The sequence below is a fragment of the Lucilia sericata genome, unplaced genomic scaffold (assembly GCF_015586225.1).
Source record: "Lucilia sericata isolate MDLA Ls3-8-SP2 unplaced genomic scaffold, ASM1558622v1 Contig000696F_arrow, whole genome shotgun sequence".
Lineage (NCBI taxonomy): Eukaryota > Metazoa > Arthropoda > Insecta > Diptera > Calliphoridae > Lucilia > Lucilia sericata.
The window spans coordinates 158,310-180,784 of record NW_023994699.1 but is presented as its reverse complement, the minus strand read 5'-3'; the positions used below and the strand labels follow the sequence as shown (position 1 = coordinate 180,784).

The 22,475-nt window shown below is 33.4% G+C and overlaps 5 protein-coding genes across 17 annotated transcripts in view; 3 read left to right on the top strand and 2 right to left on the bottom strand.

The window, feature by feature from the left end:
* Positions 1-9,965, top strand: part of LOC119607446 (solute carrier family 12 member 6) — a 45,736-nt gene extending 35,771 nt beyond the window's left edge. For 6 of the 13 annotated variants that reach the window (XM_037961338.1, XM_037961342.1, XM_037961340.1 and 3 more), the window contains 21 exons: positions 85-279; positions 444-577; positions 1,264-1,346; positions 1,419-1,521; positions 1,800-1,905; positions 2,051-2,180; positions 3,006-3,124; positions 3,196-3,278; positions 3,379-3,514; positions 3,760-3,916; positions 4,153-4,412; positions 4,472-4,724; positions 4,788-5,150; positions 5,248-5,434; positions 5,485-5,712; positions 5,775-5,882; positions 6,482-6,529; positions 9,112-9,204; positions 9,374-9,501; positions 9,578-9,717; positions 9,796-9,965. In XM_037961338.1, the coding sequence (XP_037817266.1) occupies positions 85-279; positions 444-577; positions 1,264-1,346; positions 1,419-1,521; positions 1,800-1,905; positions 2,051-2,180; positions 3,006-3,124; positions 3,196-3,278; positions 3,379-3,514; positions 3,760-3,916; positions 4,153-4,412; positions 4,472-4,724; positions 4,788-5,150; positions 5,248-5,434; positions 5,485-5,712; positions 5,775-5,882; positions 6,482-6,529; positions 9,112-9,204; positions 9,374-9,501; positions 9,578-9,717; positions 9,796-9,887 (3,146 nt within the window). In that variant the 3' untranslated portion in view covers positions 9,888-9,965. The remainder of the gene's footprint in view (positions 1-84; positions 280-443; positions 578-1,263; positions 1,347-1,418; positions 1,522-1,799; positions 1,906-2,050; positions 2,181-3,005; positions 3,125-3,195; positions 3,279-3,378; positions 3,515-3,759; positions 3,917-4,152; positions 4,413-4,471; positions 4,725-4,787; positions 5,151-5,247; positions 5,435-5,484; positions 5,713-5,774; positions 5,883-6,481; positions 6,530-9,111; positions 9,205-9,373; positions 9,502-9,577; positions 9,718-9,795) is intronic. The other 7 variants (XM_037961341.1, XM_037961345.1, XM_037961349.1 and 4 more) reach the window with 5 other exon arrangements.
* Positions 9,966-11,454: 1,489 nt separating this feature from the next.
* LOC119607445 (CCR4-NOT transcription complex subunit 11) lies at positions 11,455-12,546 on the top strand. Its single transcript, XM_037961336.1, has 4 exons — positions 11,455-11,836; positions 11,900-12,039; positions 12,109-12,274; positions 12,336-12,546. The coding sequence occupies exons 1-4, from the start codon at positions 11,567-11,569 to the stop codon at positions 12,531-12,533; spliced, it is 774 nt and encodes a 257-aa protein (XP_037817264.1). The 5' UTR covers positions 11,455-11,566; the 3' UTR covers positions 12,534-12,546.
* Positions 12,547-12,627: 81 nt separating this feature from the next.
* LOC119607444 (integrator complex subunit 1) lies at positions 12,628-19,371 on the bottom strand. The gene is made up of 3 exons (XM_037961335.1): positions 17,858-19,371; positions 16,814-17,796; positions 12,628-16,747 (listed from the first exon to the last, which is right to left on the bottom strand). Exons 1-3 carry the CDS (start codon positions 19,239-19,241, stop codon positions 12,869-12,871), a joined length of 6,246 nt encoding a protein of 2,081 aa, XP_037817263.1. The 5' UTR covers positions 19,242-19,371; the 3' UTR covers positions 12,628-12,868.
* A 291-nt stretch (positions 19,372-19,662) lies between these two features.
* Positions 19,663-21,374, top strand: LOC119607457 (mRNA-decapping enzyme 1A). The gene is made up of 2 exons (XM_037961367.1): positions 19,663-19,776; positions 19,840-21,374. Exon 2 carries the CDS (start codon positions 19,852-19,854, stop codon positions 21,175-21,177), a length of 1,326 nt encoding a protein of 441 aa, XP_037817295.1. The 5' UTR covers positions 19,663-19,776; positions 19,840-19,851; the 3' UTR covers positions 21,178-21,374.
* On the bottom strand, positions 21,359-21,940 carry LOC119607458 (chromatin accessibility complex 16kD protein). Its single transcript, XM_037961368.1, has 2 exons — positions 21,719-21,940; positions 21,359-21,658 (listed from the first exon to the last, which is right to left on the bottom strand). Exons 1-2 carry the CDS (start codon positions 21,821-21,823, stop codon positions 21,446-21,448), a joined length of 318 nt encoding a protein of 105 aa, XP_037817296.1. The 5' UTR covers positions 21,824-21,940; the 3' UTR covers positions 21,359-21,445.
* Positions 21,941-22,475: the final 535 nt, after the last annotated feature.

Genomic DNA, 22,475 nt, shown 5'->3' with positions numbered 1-22,475 from the left:
AATATAATAACAGCAACTAACCTAAATACAACTAAATAAATTCACTAAAACATAACTAATCGTAAATAAAAATATCTTTTACAGAAAAATGTGATGGTCAAACCGTAGATGAAAACAACGAAAAATCAAATATTGAACCAGGTTTATATTTATACGATGAAGAAGTAGAAACAAGGCCGCATATATCGCAATTTATATCATCACTTGCCAATTATGAAAATACTATACCTGCAGCAACTGATCCAGATGCTAAAGCACCCGCGCCCTCGGCGCGTATGGGTAAGTGGTTACTACAAACGTTTTCTGTCCTTGTTTTGATCAATTAAATAAAAAATGAGCTAAACCTTTTTTGTTTTGTTTTGGGTTTTTTGTTTATATTTATGCATTGTTAAAGATTAATTATTCTTTTTTTGTGTGTTTGTGTTTATTTTTGTCTTCCACAGGTACACTGATTGGTGTATTCTTGCCATGTATTCAGAATATTTTCGGTGTGATTCTATTCATTCGTTTAACATGGGTTGTTGGTACTGCTGGTGCTATTTGTGGTTTTCTTATTGTTCTAACATGTTGTTGTGTGGTAATTATTACAAAACAAACCAAAAAAAGAAAGTATATTTAGAAGAGAAAAAATGTAGATTTAATTAAAAATCCTTTTTTTTTGCACTTTGTTTGTGGTGTTTATCTTATTTTGGGGGGGTAAATAAGATTTGCATGAGTTGATTTTCAAATTCAAATACTTAAATGAAAAATGACCATGATGAAGGTAGATACATACATACTTACATACCTACTACACCTAGATTTCAACGGTTGAGAAGAGGAGATTGATGAGCTTTAAATTATGTATGCAAAATAAAATATGGGGTATTAAAAGTTTCTTTTATATAAATATTTTTCCTTTTTTTTGTTTTCAAACTGTGTTTTTTTTTAAATTGGTTATATGCCAGCATTCATTTATTATGTCTATTAAATTTAGGAACATAAATTTCAAATTAAGATTGAGTAGTTATTATTTCATATTTATATTTAAGAAAAAACATTAGTAATTACTTAACCTTAAAAGGTAAAGGTTATAATAATGCAAGTGGATAATAAATAATTTCAGCAAATTTTTGTAAGATTTTTTTAAATTAGTTTAATTTAAGCTTTTTTTAAAACTTTTTAGCTATATATATCACTTTAAAACTCGTTTAAACAAATACTTACAGTTACATTCCACAAACACGATTAATTTCCTTAAATTTCTTAACCCTCTTCGAATAGACTATGCTAACGGCGATTTCTATGTCAGCTATTGCCACAAATGGCGTGGTGCCGGCGGGTGGAAGTTATTTCATGATATCAAGGTATTTCTTTTAATAAATAAAACTATTATATAAATCCCTGTCCATACAATTAAATTAAATATGTTCTGTTAGATCACTTGGGCCTGAATTTGGTGGAGCGGTAGGTATGCTGTTTTATACGGGTACAACTTTAGCTGCGGCCATGTACATTGTGGGTGCGGTTGAAATTGTTTTGGTAAGTTGGTTTTGTTTTTAAAACTTAAGAATAAATTCGTAATTTTAAAACGAGGAAAACTTTAAAACGATTCCATTTTTATAAACCGATATGAACAGTTTAAGAGATATTTACAACATATTTGATCCTATCAGAAACAAACCTTTGGGATCGCTTTAATTGTTCCCATTTGAGGACCTCCAGACTTTTATTGAATCGAACTAAAACTTTAAAAATTTCAGATTAATAACATTAATTATAGAACATATATAATGCTTATATATTGTATATCTTTTTAGACGTATATGGCACCTTGGGCTTCAATATTTGGCGATTTTACAAAGGATGCAGAAGCTATGTACAATAATTTCAGAGTATACGGTACTATACTGCTGGTGTTCATGGGTATGTTTTTGTATACATTTGGATCTAGGCTTTATATAAAATCGAATCTTAGCTTAAGATTATTATCATTATTCCGAATTACGTCTCGAGTTAATCTATATAACTTTAGTATCACAATTTTCCTATTTATGTTTTTCTTTAACAGGTTTAATTGTCTTCCTGGGTGTAAAATTCGTTAATAAATTTGCTGCCGTGGCCTTGGCCTGTGTCATATTCTCTATTATAGCTGTCTATGTCGGTATTTTCGACAACATCAATGGCAATGAAAAACTTTAGTAAGTATTCTGAAGTTTTGTGAAAAGTTATGATTTCATTCAAAATGGATCAGTAATAAAAAGTTTCTAGAAGGTGAAGATATTCCCGGATATAGGTTATATAACAAAACTTTGATCAATCAACAAATTCATAAGTCTGAAAACAGAGTATACTTTTAGTTAAGGTTTCAATTTCGTCAAATCCGCATCAAAATTTATTCCGCAATATTTGAGACGCTATAACGACGGAAATTAAGCTTTATTTATAACACATATCTAATGCCATCTGAAAGTTCTACCAATTCACTTCGGTTATATCTTTCATCTCTCAGAGAACAAATGAGATCTAGGGGAATAAGTATGGCAGACAAATTAAAGCAAAAGCTTTTTTATTATTTACTTATATTAGATCAAGCTTTAGGTTAACATATTGCAAAAGAAGATCAAGATATTATATAGTTTAAACCTTTACTCCTTATTTAGTCCCTGACTTGGAGGGGACAAATTATAACCGGGTTTTTGTCAAACTATGGGTTAATATATCTCAAAAAAGAATTTAATCGATATTACTCGATCAAGAATGTTATTCGGTCGGGATTACATTTGTAAGAGAACTATTTTAAATCATATCATACTATAAAAATCAGGATGAAATATCGCATCTTAAATGAATGACAAACGTTGAAACCTAGAAATTTTAAAATCCTAGAGTAAGAAACTTAGTCTGGTCCGTTGATAGAATAGACGCACATATCATTTCCTATATCTCCCACATCCATACAGTTTCCTTGGCTCAATCATAAACGATATTTCCTAACATTTTTTTATATTATTTTTCCCCTACAGCATGTGCGTTCTCGGTAAACGTTTATTAAAGGATATACCCATCGATAATTGTACAAAAGATGACACATTCCTTAATGATTTATATTGTCCCGATGGCAAATGCGATGAATATTATTTGGGTAAGTTTGAACAAAATGGAAATTGGGAAAATTAAAATTAATGGTTCCTTAAACTTGTTCCCTACTCGCAGCCCATAATGTTACCAAAGTTAAAGGTATTAAAGGTTTGGCCAGCGGTGTATTCTATGAAAATTTGATGCCCTCCTTTTTAGAGGTAATTACACGTCTAAACAAAAAACCAAACAAGTTGTCGATTGTTAACAAACTTAATTATATTTGTTGTTGTTGTTTTCCACTCTTTTTGTTTACTGCAGTTGGGACAATTTATTTCATATGGCAAGAATCCTGAAGATATTGACAATACAGCTCCCTCAACATACAATCAAGTCATGGCTGATATTACCACATCATTCACTCTACTTATTGGCATCTTTTTCCCCTCGGTCACAGGTTAGTTAGATAGTTGGCAATGTTGATGATGATGATGATGATGACTCTTGTTTGATTATCCAGTTGTTAATTGTTTAAATGTGATTGTTGGTTGTCGTGGGCTGTTCGTTGTATAGTTGGGTGTTTTGTTTGTGTGTGTGTGTGGGAGTAGATTTAGTTACTTTTATTGTTACACTAATCATGCTAATTAATTGAATGTTTTATTTTCTTGTTTTTGTTATCTCTGTCTCTCCTTTGCCTCGCAGGTATTATGGCCGGTTCAAATAGATCAGGCGATTTGGCTGATGCCCAAAAGAGTATACCAATTGGCACAATTTGCGCCATTTTAACCACAAGTACGGTGTATCTATCATGTGTGCTGTTATTCGCTGGAACCGTTGATAATCTATTGCTAAGAGACAAGTAAGTTAATCAAGCGTATTAACGTATGCAGAAAAACATTCGTAATATGATTTTAATTAATAGCAATTAAATAAAATTACCATGAAAATTTAGGAGCTTAAGATTAGTTTATATTAGAATACATTGCCTAAAGTTTGACACTAATTTGACAGAAAAATATGCAGTAATTTAAAACTCACGAGCTCTTTCAATTACCACTAGATGTTTATGTAAATACTATTGCTATTCGTTTATAGATTCGGTCAATCAATCGGTGGCAAACTAGTCGTAGCCAATATGGCTTGGCCAAATCAATGGGTCATTTTAATTGGTTCATTTTTATCAACTCTTGGAGCTGGTTTGCAAAGTTTAACCGGTGCACCACGTCTTTTACAAGCCATAGCCAGAGATGAGATTATACCCTTCTTGGCACCATTTGCCAAATCATCTAATCGCGGCGAACCCACTCGGGCTTTACTCTTAACCATACTCATTTGCCAGTGTGGTATTTTATTGGGTAAGTTTCCTTTACATAAAAAATTATATAGAACTGATATGAATGCAAACATTTTTTAGGTAATGTTGATTTGTTGGCTCCTTTATTGTCCATGTTTTTCCTTATGTGTTACGGTTTTGTTAATTTGGCCTGTGCCGTGCAAACTCTATTAAGAACACCCAATTGGAGACCACGTTTCAAGTTCTATCATTGGTCGTTATCACTAATTGGCCTTACTTTATGTATATCCGTTATGTTTATGACATCTTGGTACTTTGCCTTAATTGCCATGGGTATGGCGGTTGTGATTTATAAATATATTGAATATCGAGGGTAAGTAAGATCAAAATTTTAATTACGATTACTTTAATCAGTAAAGTGCAAACATTTAATTAGAGCCGAAAAAGAATGGGGTGATGGTATTAGAGGTATGGCTCTTACCGCTGCCAGATATTCGTTGTTACGTTTGGAGGAAGGTCCACCACATACCAAAAATTGGCGTCCCCAGATTTTGGTGCTCTCCAAATTGAATGACAATTGTATGCCAAAATATCGTAAAATATTTGCATTTGCTACCCAGCTCAAGGCCGGTAAGGGTTTGACCATCTGTGTGTCTGTCATACAGGGAGATCATACCAAAATTGGCCATCGTGCCGTTGAGGCTAAACAGGCTTTGCGCAAGTACATGGATGATGAGAAGGTAAAAGGTTTTTGTGATGTTATGGTGGCTAAAGAAATTGGTGAAGGTTTAAGTTCAGTGTAAGTTTTTTTGTCGTGAACTTAGCATGACTTTATTATTTACTCTATGGCTGTGGGTTTTATTAAAACTTTTTTTATTCTGGGGTTTAAAATTTAGTATTCAGACAATTGGTTTGGGTGGCATGAAACCCAATACCGTGATTGTGGGTTGGCCTTACAGTTGGCGCCAGGAGGGTAAACAAAGCTGGAAAATCTTTATACAAACCGTACGCACAGTTGCTGCCTGCCATATGGCATTGTTGGTGCCCAAGGGTATTAACTTTTTCCCCGAATCCAATCACAAGGTAAATAACGTTTTGTTATGTGAAGATTTCGGATTATTGTTGTAACTCAGCCTGATTTTAAGATTGGCGGTAACATTGACATCTGGTGGATTGTGCACGATGGCGGTCTTTTAATGCTGTTGCCATTCTTGTTGAAACAACATCGTACATGGAGAAATTGCAAATTGAGAATCTTTACGGTTGCCCAAATGGAGGACAATTCCATACAAATGAAAAAAGATCTCAAGACATTCTTGTATCATTTGCGTATAGAGGCCGAGGTTGAAGTAGTTGAAATGGTGGGTCCTAATTAAGTGAATGGTTTCACAGATACACAGTACTCATTAACTTTTAATTACAGATGAACAGTGACATTTCTGCTTATACCTATGAGAGGACCCTAATGATGGAGCAAAGAAATCAAATGTTGCGTGAATTAAGATTGAATCGCATTGAAAAAACCAAAGTCGTATGTACAATTTTTCATTATTATTATTAACAATTGTTTTATAATCTATTTAAAAAACAATTTAAATGAAAAAGTAAACAAAAGTATAGTTTCAATTTTATAAAATAAAACAATGAAACTGTGCTTTATATAACTTTTACCTTTGACACCAAACAAATCAACAATAACAACAACCTCACTAACAGTTCTGCATTTAACAAACTCTCTCACTCACTCGCCTAACAAAACAGTCACTCACTCAACCAGTCACTCGTCATTTATGAAGCATAATAATGTCTTTTGTTCTTTTGTAAGATTATAATTTCGTTAAGTTTTAAATATTTTATACAAATCATTGGATCAAGTTTATATTTTAAGTTATTTCTATTATTCAAACTTATTTGTTTTATTGTAACGTTTCCGTTTAGTTACTCTCTTATATACTTATAAGTCCATTTATTTACTTACATTTACTACTTATATATTTATTATTAATATTATAACTGTATGTATATTTGTTTATATACTTATAACGAAGATATTTTTTAATACAAACAAACTACTTTTTTTGTAAAATCTAAAAAAAACAACAAACTATTTGCAAAAAAAAAAAATAACAGAATTTAGTGGACAAGAAATCAACAACTGGGGAGGACAAAATGCCTTTGGTAAAAATAACAACAAAACTAAACATAATTCTTTTCTATTCTATATATTTTCTCTATCTACTACATTTATCTATATCGTAAATATTTTTATTGTTCTTGTTCGTTCTATTGTTATTAAATGTTTATGTTTTATAAAACGTGTTCAAAATCATTCAACATTTACAATGATGGAAGTTGACCTTTCGTACATTTGTTTAGCATTTCATTCATCCTCTTTATCTCATTTAAACACACACACACACTGTGTGTGTTAAGGATCTCTCTTTCTCGCTGTCTCATCTTGTTTAATCAATTTTACATTTACTTTTATTGTTTTAAATAAACTTTTCATTGATTCGAAATCATTTTGTCATCATACTCTTCACTCGTTGTTGTTAACTTTCATATGACGTCTTTAATCATTTTCAAGTTGCTGGGTTTTTTATTAATTGAAAGTCATTTGTTGTTAATTCATCATTTAAGGATTTTTCGCATCTTTCGCCTTAAATGTTTATCGCTCATTTAACACATTCACTTCTATGGTATTTCATTTCTCATCTCTTTGGGTATGTTCTGTAACTTTGTTGTAAATGAAGTGATTTTTTCTTTAGTTTTAGTTGTTTCGTACCACTGTAAGGAGTACAGGGTGTGATAATTTTGATATGTTTTTATAGTTGCAAGAAAAAATCAACGAAATCTGATTTCGATTAATATTTTTATCGATTTTCTTTGTTACTTAAATGTTTGTTAGTTAGATGTTCAATTTTGAATTAAAAAAATTATTTGCAAATATTATTTCGATTCGAGTTTTTTATTAAACAAATTACCTTAATAACTTTTTGATAGAAAAGCGTACGAACAAGTTTCGATAAAAAATATTTTTACCAGTTTTTGTAGAAACATTTACTTAAAAAACGTCGAATTTTTGCGTTCGTCCAGTTAGTAGTCATTCCATTTAATAGTTTGTTGAATGCTAGACTTATTTTTGTTTAAGTATTTGTTCTAAAGATCCGATTATTTGAAGAGTCTTGCTTCTTTTTTCAAACATGTATGACATTGAATGTGCTGACATGCCGAATTTATACGAAGGCGCTTCAATTAAACAGTTTATTGTTTTAAACACATATTTGTTCAATTCACAATGTATTAGTGATATGACGAAGTGTTATTGATTACTCCTAGAAAGTTAAGTTTCTCCGATTGTTATAGATACAATTCTCAAGGGGTCCGTGAAACAAATATTACGGTGGGACTGTTCTAAAATCTGAATGCAAATGAAAATGTTCTTAAAGAATAGTTTTTAAATAAAAATATTAGTTATTCTGAAATAATCTTACTCAAAATAATGTTTATTTCCCTTCAGGGTTTAAATAACAGTACACAGGCCAACAATTTTTTAAACCAGAGACTTTTCCAAAGGACTGAGTTGCCCTGAATCCGAAAAAACCTTTAGTTCAGTGTTGAGACGATATAACTGGGCGACGACATCTTTATTTATAAAATTTGTTGTGTTATCTACAAGTCCAATGTGTCGACTTTAAAGTAAAGGTTTAATCTCTGTTAAAACCTTATTTTAAAGTCGACAGATTAGACTTTCAGACGATATAACAAATTTTTTAAATAAAGTTGGCTTCGCGCTGTTAAACGTCACAAAATCGGGGGTTTTTTAATCTTAATGACATGATATCTGGTATGACATGATATAATGGAGATATACTGAGGCCAGATTCGGATTCAAAGCTACTCAGTCCTCTTTGGCCTCTGGGTTTCAACCAAATTTTGTTGGCCTGTGTTATTTACATAGTTTGGATTCTTGTTTTTTGTCAATTCCAGACAAATAAAGTTATAACTTTTTACACTTTGAAAGCTGGTATTTGATGCAATAAACTCATTGTTCAAGAAAATTATTTTGTTATTTACCATTAAAATTACATATTATCAGAGTAAAGATCACCAAAAAGATCTTTAACAAAACGAGAGACCGAGAAATAATACTCAATTGGCCTAAATGACTATAGGACAATAATTTAAACTTAAAATGGTAAGAATTCAATATTAATATTGAAATTATCACATCCTGTATTAAATTTATATATTAGGCACTTAAATTAATTATCAAAACAAAGCATGAAAGTACATGTTTAATTTTGCAATTAGTGTAATAGAAAACTTTTAATTATTATTTTGATTATTTAAGTTCGGCCAAAATAGTTATAGTCAATTTGAAAGCGAATCAAAAATTGCCTTTTAGTAGAACTAGTATATCCCCAATTACTATAATTTACTTAAGTTTTATTTTAATTTGTAAATATATTTAAGTTTTAATTTTAAACTTATTTTGCAAGAGTTTTTATTTCATATTTCATTAATTGTATAATGAAATTAAACAATTATTTAAATGTATATTTTCAAAATTATTTTCATTATATAGCTTAATTATTTGGTGATGGATAGAGTTTATTATTTCCAAAAAAAAAACAGAAAAGAAATTGTTTGGTTTTCAAAATTTATTACTATTATTATTTTTAATAATTTAATTTAAAGAAAAGAATAAATTTTATTTGAAACAAGTTTATTATTATGATTTTTGTTTAATTTTATAGGTACAAACAATAATTGATCATCATCATGAAAGTATGAAAACATCATCCAAAGTCCGATTTGCAGATCCCACAGTAGAAGAAAAACACGAAAATGTCAGTTCTACTCAAAAATTAACAAAACAAAATTTCCTTACATAACTTACTAACTAACCTTCCTAAACCATTCACTATTCTTTTCTTTTTTTTATATATAAACAAAATCTGTCTCTCACTCTCACTCACACTTTTATTGATCTGAATCTGGGCTAATAAATGTTTGTAGGAGTCCAAAGATGATGAAAATAACATCAGTAAAGCCTACGAGGCCAATGATGACAATAGAGAAAAGAACAAAGATGATGACGATGAAGATGGCGATGGCAGTAATGATGAATATGTAGAAAAGAAACCGTAAGTATCGAGTATCTCTAAAATCCTCGGAAATTTTAAATGAAATTCTTATGAAAATGATCTCTTTCCTCTTTAGCAATGAAATGAATGTGCGTCGTATGCACACGGCTGTTAAACTTAATGAAGTTATTGTAAATAAATCACAAGATGCCCAATTGGTTATAATGAATTTACCTGGTCCACCCAAGGATATTAATCCAGCACGAGAAAGCAATTGTAAGTTAAAATCAAAAACCTCCCTCTAATGCCCAACATTTCTTTTTAACTCTCAACTCTCTTTTAACAATTTTGCAGACATGGAATTTTTGGAAGTTCTTACAGAAGGACTGGAAAAGGTGCTTATGGTTCGAGGCGGTGGGCGTGAAGTGATAACTATTTACTCTTAAGCAGTAAAAAACAACCAACAAATAAAAAATTAAATAAACAAAACCAAAAAAAAAAAAAACACCACCCCAACAAACAAACAAAACAAACAAAAATTTAAATGATATAAAACAACAACAAACAAAACAAAAAACAAAAAGATGATAACAACAATTTTGTAATATTTGAAACTTAGGCAACTTTTTGAATCAATTAATATTCAAGTAGTAATTTTAGGTATTAAAATGAAATAATAAATGAAAACAAAAATGCAATTAAAACTATTTTAACTTAATTTTATGTATAAAGATAATAAAACAAAATGTTATAGTAAATAATAAAAAAAATTAAAAAACCAATTTAGTAAAATAAAAACAAAAATTGAGTTCTTATTTAGGGTTTTTCATTTTAATTGTAATTATTTTAGTGATTAAAAACATAAAAGTCCATTTTCTGGCAAAACTAAAAGCGAAATATATTTTTGAATGAAAACATTTTTAGAAGCGCTAGGACCAAAACGATTAAAATCTGTGATCACTTTTATTTCCCTAAAAAAATTGATTTTTGAGTGAAAACATAAAAGTTCATTTTCTGGTGAAACTAGAAGCGCTAGGACCAAAAGGATTAAAATCTGTGATCACTTTTATTTCCCTAGAAAAATCGATTTTTGAGTGCAAACATAAAAGTCCATTTTCTGGCTAAACTAGATGCGCTAGGACTAAAAGAATTAAAATCTGTGATCACTTTTATTCCTCATGAAAAATCAATTTTTGAGTGAAGACATAAAAGTTCATTTTCTGGCTAAACTAGAAGCGCTAGGACCAAAAGGATTAAAATTTGTGATATTTCTCATGAAAAATCGATTTTTGAGTGAAGACATAAAAGTTAATTTTCTGGCGAATCTAGAAGGGCTAGGACCAAAAGAATTAAAATCTGTGATCACTTTTATTTCCCCAGAAAAATCGATTTTTGAGTGAAAACATAAAAGTCCATTTTCTGGCTAAACTAGAAGCGCTAGGACCAAAAGGATTAAAATCTGTGATATTTCTCATGAAAAATCGATTTTTGAGTGAAGACGTAAAAGTCCAATTTCTGGCGAGTCTACAAGGGCTAGGACTAAAAGAATTAAAATATATGATCACTTTTATTCCTCATGAAAAATCAATTTTTGAGTGAAAACATAAAAGTCCATTTTCTGGCTAAACTAGAAGCGCTAGGACCAAAAAGATTAAAATCTGTGATCACTTTTATTTCCCTAGAAAAATCGATTTTTGAGTGAAAACATAAAAGTCCATTTTCTTGCGCTAGGACCAAAAAGATTAAAATCCGTGATCACTTTTATTTCTCATGAAAAATCGATTTTTAAGTGAAGACAAAGTCCAATTTCTGGCGAATCTAGAAGGGCTAGGACCAAAAGAATTAAAATCTGTGATCACTTTTATATCTTATGAAAATTAAATTTTTGAGTGAAAACATGAAAGTCCATTTTCACAATAGTCGTCTTTACAAATTTTTCTGTCAGTGATAAATGTTCGAATTAAACACGTATGATCTGGCAACCATGTTTTCTATTCGATGCAAAACATCTGGTTTTGTGTTGTTGGACAGCTGTTGATAAACATTAATTAAGTTTGATTTTTTAGAGATTTTGTCAATTAATTATGTTATTTTACTGAAAATAAAGAAATATTAAAGTTAAATTATGGCAACTAATAATTACCCTGCTCCAGAATTCTTTTCAATTGCTCCACCATTGATGGATTTTGAGTCCGAACTAATTTGGTTCGACTGGACGGAATCGTTTAATGTTAAAGTGGAATATGACAAAAGTAATCGCATAAGTACCAATACCAGGGAATTAATGGAGTTGGCCTTTACACAACCCCTAAATCTGCAAGATCAAAAGTTGCTGTTGAATGAGCTGGTCAAAAATCCTTTCTTTGTCTACCAAATACGTCTAACGCCCGATAAGGTAAAACAAAGACAAAGGAGTACAATCATATTAAGGTGTTACTAATGTTTGCTATTATTTTAGTTACCACGTTTGGTAGAAAATAATCCCATGATATCTTTTGAAATTTTGGTTAAACTAATGGATTCTCCCGAAATTACCGAATATTTTCATGTTTTGGTTAATATGGATATAACTTTGCACTCAATGGAAGTTGTTAACAGGTACATATATGATCCTAAATAATCCAATGTTTTTAATATTTAGTTTTTTTTTTCCTATTTTAATTTAAGATTGACCACTTCTGTTAACTTACCCACGGAATTCATTCATTTATACATAAGCAATTGCATTTCATCTTGTGAAAATGTCAAGGACAAATACATGCAATCTCGTCTGGTACGTCTGGTATGCGTTTTCCTGCAATCTCTTATTAGAAATAAAATAATTAACGTAAAGGTAATGTTATTATTTATATGAAAAATTTTCCCATGTTATATATTTCTGTTTTAATTTCTAGGAATTATTTATTGAAATTGAAACATTTTGTGTGGTTTTCAATAGAATTAAAGAGGCCGTAGCTTTATATCGTCTATTGAAGCATTTGGATATGGGAGAACCAGCCCAAAATCCAACTCCCACCAGCGGCAGTAGTTCTAATACAACCTCATCTTCTTCATCGTGTAGTAAAACTGATAAAAATGGAGCAAATAAATAATGTATAAAATAAATTTAATCGTGTATTTTGTTAACTCAAGAAAAGTTAAAAAACATTTAGGAAAAGTCATTAGAACGAAAAGATAAAATTGTTATAGCCTCAATGTCTTGTTAAATTGAAAGACTTCCCCACCAATTTAAAGCTCGATCTGACCACGTTTTGACACAAAACATCACACGCATTTTTTGAAATCAATTTTTATTTATATCTCTATAAAATAATTATACTTTAATGCTTGTTAAGCTTATACAATAATACAATACAATAAAAATAAAACGTATTCATTACATTTAGTAGATAAAATTCACTTATTCTGCTTACATCTCATCATGGTCCTAATAGCCATGCTGCAGCATTATCGTCTGTAGTACTCGCTTTATTTGTGAATTTGTATTTAAACGTGATTTAATACCCAATGCAAAAGATACGGCCAATATCTCGATCGCATGCTCCTGCAGCAACAAAGTCATCTCAGACAAATTATCAATAGCTGTGGCCGCCACCGAAGGATTGTCATCTCTGAGACATTGTATGTAGGCGTTGAGAGCACAACGATTAACATCCGATCTGCCGGGATTATGTTTCAGATGACGTATTAGCAAAATAAAAGCGTTCGATCTGATTTGAGCACTTGGCGAAAATATCAACTCTAAGAGACGATCAAATAGTTCACTTAGAAAATTAAAACGTTTCGAAGTAAAACTTTCAATTTCCTGCAGGGGTCCCAATATAGTGTCTTCCGCACTAGAATGTTTAACAATCTTAATGAGATTTGCAAAGTGGGGTGATATGGACGATGATTTATTCAAGGTGCCTGATATGGCGAATGTAACCGCACCACGACTGTTAATGTCCAAATTGGATAGTTGATAGCTGGACATGGAGTCCGAAGAGTCCGTCTCCATGGGTGTTTGCAGTTGGGCATTACGATTCTCTTGAGAGGTGGAGGAGGTGTCTTCAAAGTCAAAATCTTGTTTCATTTCCACATTATTCAACGAGGAACTTGAGGACTTCTGCTGCAGCAATGTTATGCCTTGTACTAATTGATGTAACGATTGCAAGGAACTATAACGATTCGCCAGATCCATGAGCACCTCCACATATTGCTCTATAAATACCAGGGCCGTCGAAGGATTTGAGTTAATGTAGGCTTGCAGTAATTCGATGAGTTTGATTAAAATGTGATATGATTCCTTGACATTACTGTATTGTTTGAAAAATGTAAAATAGCATTCCAAAGCCGATTGGAATTCTTCTTTATAAATATCATCGAAACAAAGCGGTTGCAATAACTCCAAAGTTCTTAATATCTGTATAAAACGATGCATGTGGTACTCATCTCTTATGACGCGCAAACTTAATTGACCACGTCCCTGTATTAGGGAAGATAAAACCCCCATTTGTCTAAGAAATAGAGCTGGATGGGAGGCGGCCATTTTACGTATCAAAAGTTCAGTATCGCTCGAAAAAGTTTCAAAATCTTTTTTGGTGAATAAATTACCCAAACAAGTGATTAAATTGTTGGAAACTTTATCGGCTTGGCAGCCATTTAGATTTTGTAATTTATCTGTATATGATTCCAATTGATGGCTGCGTATGAACTTTATGGAGGGATACATTAAATACATTTGCCTTAAAACCTTTAAACGCAACTTTTGCGAACAATCACATTCAAATACATACTCAATAAACTTGATCAAATTGTTGGTATTCTTTCTGCACACACGGAACAAAAGATTAATCCGGCAGCACAACACGAACGCATATTGTGAGGCTGATGTCTTCAGTTCGGATTCTCCTTCTCTTAAGATGAACTCTGTAAAAATTTTCAATTCTTTGTCGGTGAGTGAAAACAAGTTTTCCGTGGGATCTGCTTTCAAAACACAACGATCGCGACCCTGCCACAATTTCGGATTATTAATGAGAGCCTGGACAAAATTTAAAACGGCGGAATAGTCCAGATCTTGATCTTTGCACTGCAATAAATACTCTAGCGTAGATATAATAGTATCCCAGTTGGTTTCATGACAAATCCACGATAACAAATAAAAACGAAAATCTCCCGAAGATTTTGAGAATAAAAATGGTAAATCTTGTTTGTTGTAGACACAACACAATTCAGGATCGTTGTCTGACAACAAGTCCACCAACATGCCGTCACTGTATAAAGTGTGTGTGTTGATTAAAGAGGACTTCATGCGATTTCTGAACTGCATTAACATTTGCTGCAATGTAAGACGGGAAGGCTTATTTTGTAGCCTGGGTTTGGCCAATTGCTGTTGACCACTAGCAGACAAATTCTGCAAACAATTAGTATACAATATTGGCTTGGCACTACCACTGTCTTTGTGTTTATTAAGCAGACAATATTTAAAGAATTTTGAATTTTCATTAATGGCCTGGGGATTTAGTTTCATTATGGATCTGGTTAATAAAACAATCTGCTTTGGCTCCAGTACATTTATCAGCAAGTTTTCCATATTGCCATGATTTAAAGTTTTCAGAAAACAATGGTGCAAGTGAGAGGCTTCCTTATTTAAAAGTTGATGAAGTAAAATTCTAAAATCCTGTTCATTAAACTGATTGCTATTGGGACATTTTAAAACTTTGTAAATCAAATCTTCCGCTTCTTTAGCGTTTGTAGCAGAGGCTAGGGATTTGGTTTGACTTAGAGGACAAGGTGTTAACTCTTCCAGTTGTATGCATTCTAAAATATCATTCCTTATCTTAGGATTATCAGCTACTGTCTGAGAATGCGAATACAAACCCAAGGCCTGAACAGTAAAGTGGCCATTTTTGGCTCCTCTTATTTGTTGGATTTCTATCAACTGGGCCAAGTAGGCCTTATTCAAAATGGCATTTTTAACCGTATCGAATTGTTCGATAACAGCATGATCCAATAAAGCCAACAACTTGGACATGGAATTGATGGGTGTGCCAAAGTTTTGCACAAACAACACTATTTGATCAGGAGTCAATTCTCTTATGGCCGCCTCGATTAGCCTATCCACCGAAGAACGTATCATTTTCAATTTCAGCCAGTCCGGCAGCAATTGTACAGGTTCATGTGGCATATTGGGTATATAGGCTATGGGCACATTACCACCCAATGGAAACCAATAATCCAAAATTGGTATGGATTCAGGCATTTGATTGCTTGAATGCGTGAGCAGTATAATAAAAGCATGAATTATATTTAGATGCAATGGCAACTGGATGCCATCATTAAATTGCACCATCAACAAATCTGGATACTCAGTCCATTGATAAGTCTCATGATGATCGCCCAGTTTTATAATGTAATTGTTGAACATGACAAATAAACACTTTAAAGTTTGCAAACGATTCTCTTCATCCAACTTGGCCAGCTCATCATTTGCCATGGTTGTCACTGAACCCTCTGGCAAGGGAATAATATGTTGAAACATAGTGCTGCGTTCAACAATCAATTGAGCCATATCTATAACATGATCCAACATATCAGTTACCGAATCATCTAATGTGTTTGCCGCTATAAATTGTATATAAGCCATTACCAAATCCGGCGAGTTCTCCACTTGACAAGCCGATCTCAGTTGGGGTATAATGAAAATACGCACATCATTAAAATGCGGTATCTGGGGAATGGCACTTAAGAGCCACTCATTGGGACTTAGTTCAGAACATTTGAAAATGATTTTAAGACCCCTTAAAGCAGATAAACGAGTCTGTTTAACAGTTGAACACAAACGTCTAAATATATAGTCCAATATCTCGCATACAGTCTGCTTACTATATGTAGGATCCATTATAACGTTGCGCAAAAAGTTAACCAACTCAGCATCACGACTATTTTCCTCGTTGATAATGTTGGCATTGAAGAGCAAAAACTCACAGAGACACTGTACAGGCAAATGATTAAAATCACCGTCACTGTTTTGCACCAGATCCGAAAGCCATGGCATAGATTGTGTGGTGCCTTGCCTTTGGATAATGTCCAACAATAAATCTGGTTTACGGCTACGACACAGTAAATGACCAATTTTCAAAGATTTGTTTAAAGTGCGCAGCTGCTCTAGAACCCCACTCGGTACTCGCCTGGCCACACCCATGGGATCCATTAGCATTAGCTGTGAAGTTAGAATGGCATTTTCTTCCGTAATTACAGCTTGAGAAGTTTGAGCGGCTAAATACGATTCAAATTCAACAATATGATCACGTTCTAAGGGTACAATCTGGAAAATGTTGAATGATTAGTGAAAATAAAGTAAAATATTTAAATAAAGAACTCAAAAACTCACCTGCAATTCCTCTTTACTCATAGCGGTCTCATTAAATTGATTTGTTATGCACATTTCCATTAGCATTTTCATGGTGGGATAATGATTCCAACAGAATGCCCCAAAGGTCGATGGATTGTGAGCTGAAATCATTAACATTATCAACCAAGCCTTCCAATACAATACCGTAATTGCCAATTTCGGTGGTTCGTAGTCAACGGGTAAATTAATATTTTCCGGATGATGATATTCGGCCATGCTAAAGAGAAAATCTATAATATCAAACTTATTCGCCTGAACTACTGGACAGTTGGTAATGCGCATAGTTGAGGCCCTTTTAATTAACGATATAATAATATCGAAGGTATCGGGTATGGTGAAGGGGATTTCCTTCGTTATTCCTATTAGGATAATGCGCAATAGGGTGTCCTCGTGTATGGGAGTTTCCGATACTAAACGTAACAACGTAGTTCTTTCCGGCTCGGAGGGCCACTGATCATAACGTGAATACTGTTCAGCATTTTCCAATAGCAGTATCTTGTGTAAACCTTGGAAAAACTCCCCTGCCTGCAGTTTAAATAGAGTGGGTACAATTTCATACATCCATGAGACACAATCCAATTGTATTTGACACATTTGGTTATAGAATTTTAAGAGAACAGCATTGTTGGCTGTATTGTCTTTCGTTACTCTCAACGATATGCTGGCCTCTCTCACTTGTGGCGATACGGACAGCAACATGCTTAAACATGTTATATCAACCATGGAATGAAATATACGATCTCGAAATTCGGAACTTTCTATTTGTTTGTTCAGTTCGGGACGACCATTAAGAAAAACTTTACAAAACACCACCAAGTTGATGTCGTTGCGTAGCATGCGCACTAATTCTCGCAGAAAGACTCGTAGCGTGCGTAAGCAGTCATCACGTTGCAAGAGAAACTCTTTATATATTTCCGCCAAATGTTTAGCTGAATCATCGGGTGCCGCCTGAAACATGGTAGCTGAAAATAGAAAAGAAATATTTTATAAATGAAGCCCTGCTAGGAATCTAAAACCTCTTACCCAACATTCCCATATTATTTGGATTTCTCGTATTCGATAATTCATTTTGTACCACCAATTTTAAAATCACATTTAGAATTCCCGGCTCTAAACGTATCATCTCCTTAATGCACGACATATAGAAATTTATAAGTGGCTTAGCTTTCAGTCTCATTTTCACCAATATCGCCAAAACTTCATGGTCTTTAACATATTTCGCTCTCACATTGAAGCATACATACGATAATAGTTCCTGGGCAAATTTTACCAATTTGCCATTATGTATCCATAGTTCCAAACGTGATATGCACATATGACGCACTTCTACCAGGCCTGACGTTTTGCAGAGGAATTTTAAAAAGTTACGGGTGTAGCATTCCTGTTGTTGACGTTTATTGAGCTGTTCTTTAATAGCATCTGTTACATATTTCTCCACGATACGCTCGGAGTCCATGTAACGATCTTTTACCTCACAATACGACTCACAGCCCTGTTTAAAATCACAGGGTTTCGCTGAACCGCTGGCCTCCGAGTTATCGCACGAGTCATCATCAATGTTTATGGGCACTGCGGGTTGTTGTGTGGATTGGGTGGGAGTGGTGGTTGTTGGAGTACCGGCACCACTTGATGGCCCTGCCCCAGATTCGTGCTGTAAATAATTCAGTTGTGGTGTTCGTGTTTTAAAAGCAGCTGCTATATTTTCTATAAACGGTGCACACAAACTATTGTCAGACCAAAAACGATCGTTAATTGCATCTTCTATGTAGATTCGCATGAAAATTTCTGGCCATTGCTGCTTATCGCTGTAGGCACGGGCCAAAAGGTTACAAGCCAAAATGTGTGAGTAAGGTGTCTGTCTCATTTTAGCATTAAAGTCTCGACGCAGGATATGTAACAAGCCAGATGTAATAATATCATTGGAAAAATAATCTGGATGTAATTTGGCCAAATATAAAATACCCAACATGGCCACCGTATCTGGCTTGGATTTGGCATATGAGGATATAAGATTTTTAATGCAACCACAAATGACTCTCACTAAAGTCTCGGTATCGTGTTGTTCAGCCGCCGCCGTTACTGTTTCTACAATATCAAGCGAGTCGCAATCGGTAGCCATCTGTTCCCATAGTTCACTGGAAGGTGCTGAGTTGGCAGCTTCACCAGGTATTCTGCTAGTAGTCGACAACTTTGCCTTCTTAGCCGCCATCATTGATGTGCTGGCCCCCGAAGTTTCTCTTTTTCGATCTACTGACGAACCACTAGACGTCTTGCTAATGGGCACAATTTTTGCTTTGGAATCATCTCTGTAGCCCTTGGAACCTAAAGCGAAAAATTCACTGCCCGCATGTGATGATACTTTCTTTGGTGCCCTTTGTGAAGAGGAGGATGGCTTATTGCGATCCATTTTTATTTTAAATTAAAATTGAAATAAAAAAGAAACAAAATAATTCAATGCCTCATGAAATTCTGTGGATATTTTTTATGAAATCTGTATAAATAAAAAGTAAACAATAAAATAGTTGAACTGTCACAGAATGGAATGAAATACAAACTGTAAACACAGCAGGCTGATGTCAACGTTGTGTTAAAATTATCTCACAATTTAACAGAATGACACAAAAATAATTATTTTATAATGTTTTTTGAGAAAAATTTGTTCTACCACAAATTTTTTTGACATAATATGCAGGCAATTAATAATCTAAGGCAAAACTTATTAATATATAAGAATATTTCTGTATAGTATAATTTTTTCAATTCTTTAACATTTTCTAAACCCAAAACCTGTGATTATCGTTATCATCATAATCACCCTATTGTTTTAATTCAGTTTACTATCAGTGTTTTATTATCTCGCTACGTTGCTATTTTCGAATAGAATTAAACCAGAAAAAAGATTTCAACTTATTTTCATAGTTATCTGAAGAGATTTTCTTTTTGTAATAACAATAAACTCCCTCGTTAAAAGAAAAGTATTTATTAATTGTTGACTTTTTGTGCAGAACATCGAAATAATGGCAGATACAAGTAAAACACGTATGAATTTAGCGGCCATAAAAAAGGTTGATCCCTATGCCAAGGACATAGTGGATACATCATCACATGTGGCATTCTACATTTTCAATTCAGATCAAAACGAATGGGAGAAAACTGATGTCGAGGGAGCCTTTTTCATATACAGCCGCAATGCTCAACCATTTCACAGTATTTTCATAAACAATCGCCTTAACACGACATCGTTCGTCGAGCCCATCACCAGCCACTTGGAATTGCAGGCGCAGGCACCGTTCTTGCTCTATCGCAATGAGCGGTCACGTATCAGAGGTTTTTGGTTCTATAACAGTTTGGAGTGTGATCGCATAAGTAAGTTGGTTAGTGAACTTGTACAGACAGCTGGGGGCTCGGGCGAAAGTATCATAACTGCGGACAACTCCACACAAGTCAACGATGCTAAAGAAAACAACAATGTGAATATATTTAAAATGTTATCGAATGCTCAGCAAGAATTCAACAACAGCAACCAGCAGCAGAACCATAAAAATTCCACAACTCCAAATAATGTTGGCAGTGTCCAGTTGGCACAACACACACCTACACAGAATATTGCTTCGGGAAATGTTTTGAAATTTTTCGAATCGGCCAAGCCAACAGCAGAAGTATCAAGTTATACTCCTCGTATATTACCTAATACCTTGTCGGTGGAACAGTTAGAGAAACAGCAGCGTGATATAGCTCCCAACTCCCTACAGTCCATAGGTAGTGTTGGGGGAGCCGCTATTGATGAAGGCAACAACTCTTTGTACCACAATCAGACGGAAAATTTGACAAATCGTTTGTCTTGTTCATTACTGGAAAGTGCCACTCTGGAGTCGTCAAATTCCATGTTTAATAAACCTGTACCCAGGCCAGGTAGTGGTTCTTTGGATATGAAGCCCATTATATCCCGGGGACCAGATTTTGGTTTCGCAAAAGCTTTGACTGCAGCCACATGCACAACCGGCCAGATGCCGGGAGAGCAAATTTCGTTAAGCAAGATATTTTCCAATCTAAACCTACAGCAGAGTCTGTCACAGTCGAATACAGCCATGTCCGGAGGAGGAGCCAGTGGCGAGGTGGTAAACAAGCCGGCCCTTATGCCACCTACAATGTTCGATAAGCCAGCTGCGGCCTCATCGATGGAGCCTTTGAAAATTTCTTCAATTACTCCCAAACAGGAGCCTTTAAATAAGTTTCAGTTTGTACAGGCATTCAATTATTTAATACAAAACGACGAAGATTTTGTGCAGAAATTACACGAAGCTTATCTCAAGACAGTTTCCAAATTTGGCACATATCAATAAACCACAAATTAATAAATATACAAATGTATACAGAATAATGAAAAATAGAAAATAATCAAAATGATACAAGAATTCATTTTATGTTATCATACAGATAAAAGAAAATACTAAAATATATAAATATCCTATATAAACATACTATCGAATATTCCAAACGCTAAAAAGCTAATATAAAACAAGATTCGTTTTTTTTCAAATGCTGTTTATTCAAAATAACTTAATCTACGTTTTTGTTTATGAGGCGTACTTTTTTATTCTACTTATACTTTCAGTCACTTTCCGAAGAAGACTCACTGGAATCATCATCTTGCTCTATCAGGGCTTTAAAATCTTTTACTTTTATCTTTTGCGGCACTATTTGTAGCAGGAATTCCAAGTTATCTTCATTTTGTACTAGTTCTGCCAAGTGCTCATATTTTAATGTATTCGGTTTTTTGGCATTGTTGTATGATTCTTTGCTAAAGTGTTTAATAAACATTTCCTAAAACAAAGATGTTAAATTTATAAAAATTGTTTCATGTTTTAGTAGTCGATTACTTACAGTGGATTTCGTCATAAGATAAAGTACTTCATTGCTAATATTTCCCGTGTCCAAGGAACTCTTCATAATAGTGCGTATACGTGTATGTGGTAAAACTGTTTCCATTTTTCTAAACGAAATTTAAATAATTTAAAAGAAAATGTTTGGGCTTGAAATTAAAAATTGCAATAATGCTCTCATAGGCCTGCGCCGCCAAACATTAAACATTGGAGGCGGCTTAAAATAAATGTGCAAAAATTTGAAACGAATGGAATGAAACAGTTTAGAGTATTAAAAGCAGTAATGCCAGAAGATTTTTTTATAATGTTCAGATGAAATTGTTTCATATCTATCTAACTATGTAATATTTTGTTAAATTGGCTTTTTATTACTGAATAAATAAATAATATATCTTTTTAGTACACTACCGTTGCCGCTAAAATATATACCGGTAACACTTAAGTACCGATACCGAAATAAGTCAAAATACCGATAACACTAAGAAACCGGTACCGAACCGTTCCAAAAAGGTTGTCATCATTGTTTATATGCCGCAATCGAATTAATTTACAATGCAGCGGGGTGTGGTTGTACCTGCAAAATAATGCTAACGGAAGACCGTTTAATGGGCCTTTCTGTTTTTGTAATTTGCCAAACACCACCAAAATCTTGATATACGGGTAAAAAACGTTTTTTTCGTATCCTTAAGCTCTCATAAGTCAGTAACTTAATTGAATCTCAATCGATTGAGGCCTTTTCAATGATATACATTTGCACA

Excerpts from the sequence above, each read along its gene's own strand:
- LOC119607457 (XM_037961367.1), top strand. The coding sequence starts at position 19,852 with ATGGCAGATACAAGTAAAACACGTATGAATTTAGCGGCCATAAAAAAG.
- LOC119607444 (XM_037961335.1), bottom strand. The coding sequence starts at position 19,241 with ATGGATCGCAATAAGCCATCCTCCTCTTCACAAAGGGCACCAAAGAAA. Across the intron at positions 17,797-17,857 it reads AAATAATATGGGAATGTTGG|CTACCATGTTTCAGGCGGCA; the intron begins GTAAGAGGTTTT and ends TTCTATTTTCAG. Across the intron at positions 16,748-16,813 it reads TGAGTAAAGAGGAATTGCAG|ATTGTACCCTTAGAACGTGA; the intron begins GTGAGTTTTTGA and ends AACATTTTCCAG.
- LOC119607458 (XM_037961368.1), bottom strand. The coding sequence starts at position 21,823 with ATGGAAACAGTTTTACCACATACACGTATACGCACTATTATGAAGAGT. Across the intron at positions 21,659-21,718 it reads ATCTTATGACGAAATCCACT|GAAATGTTTATTAAACACTT; the intron begins GTAAGTAATCGA and ends TCTTTGTTTTAG.
- LOC119607445 (XM_037961336.1), top strand. The coding sequence starts at position 11,567 with ATGGCAACTAATAATTACCCTGCTCCAGAATTCTTTTCAATTGCTCCA. Across the intron at positions 12,040-12,108 it reads TCAATGGAAGTTGTTAACAG|ATTGACCACTTCTGTTAACT; the intron begins GTACATATATGA and ends TTTTAATTTAAG. Across the intron at positions 12,275-12,335 it reads ATAAAATAATTAACGTAAAG|GAATTATTTATTGAAATTGA; the intron begins GTAATGTTATTA and ends TTTAATTTCTAG.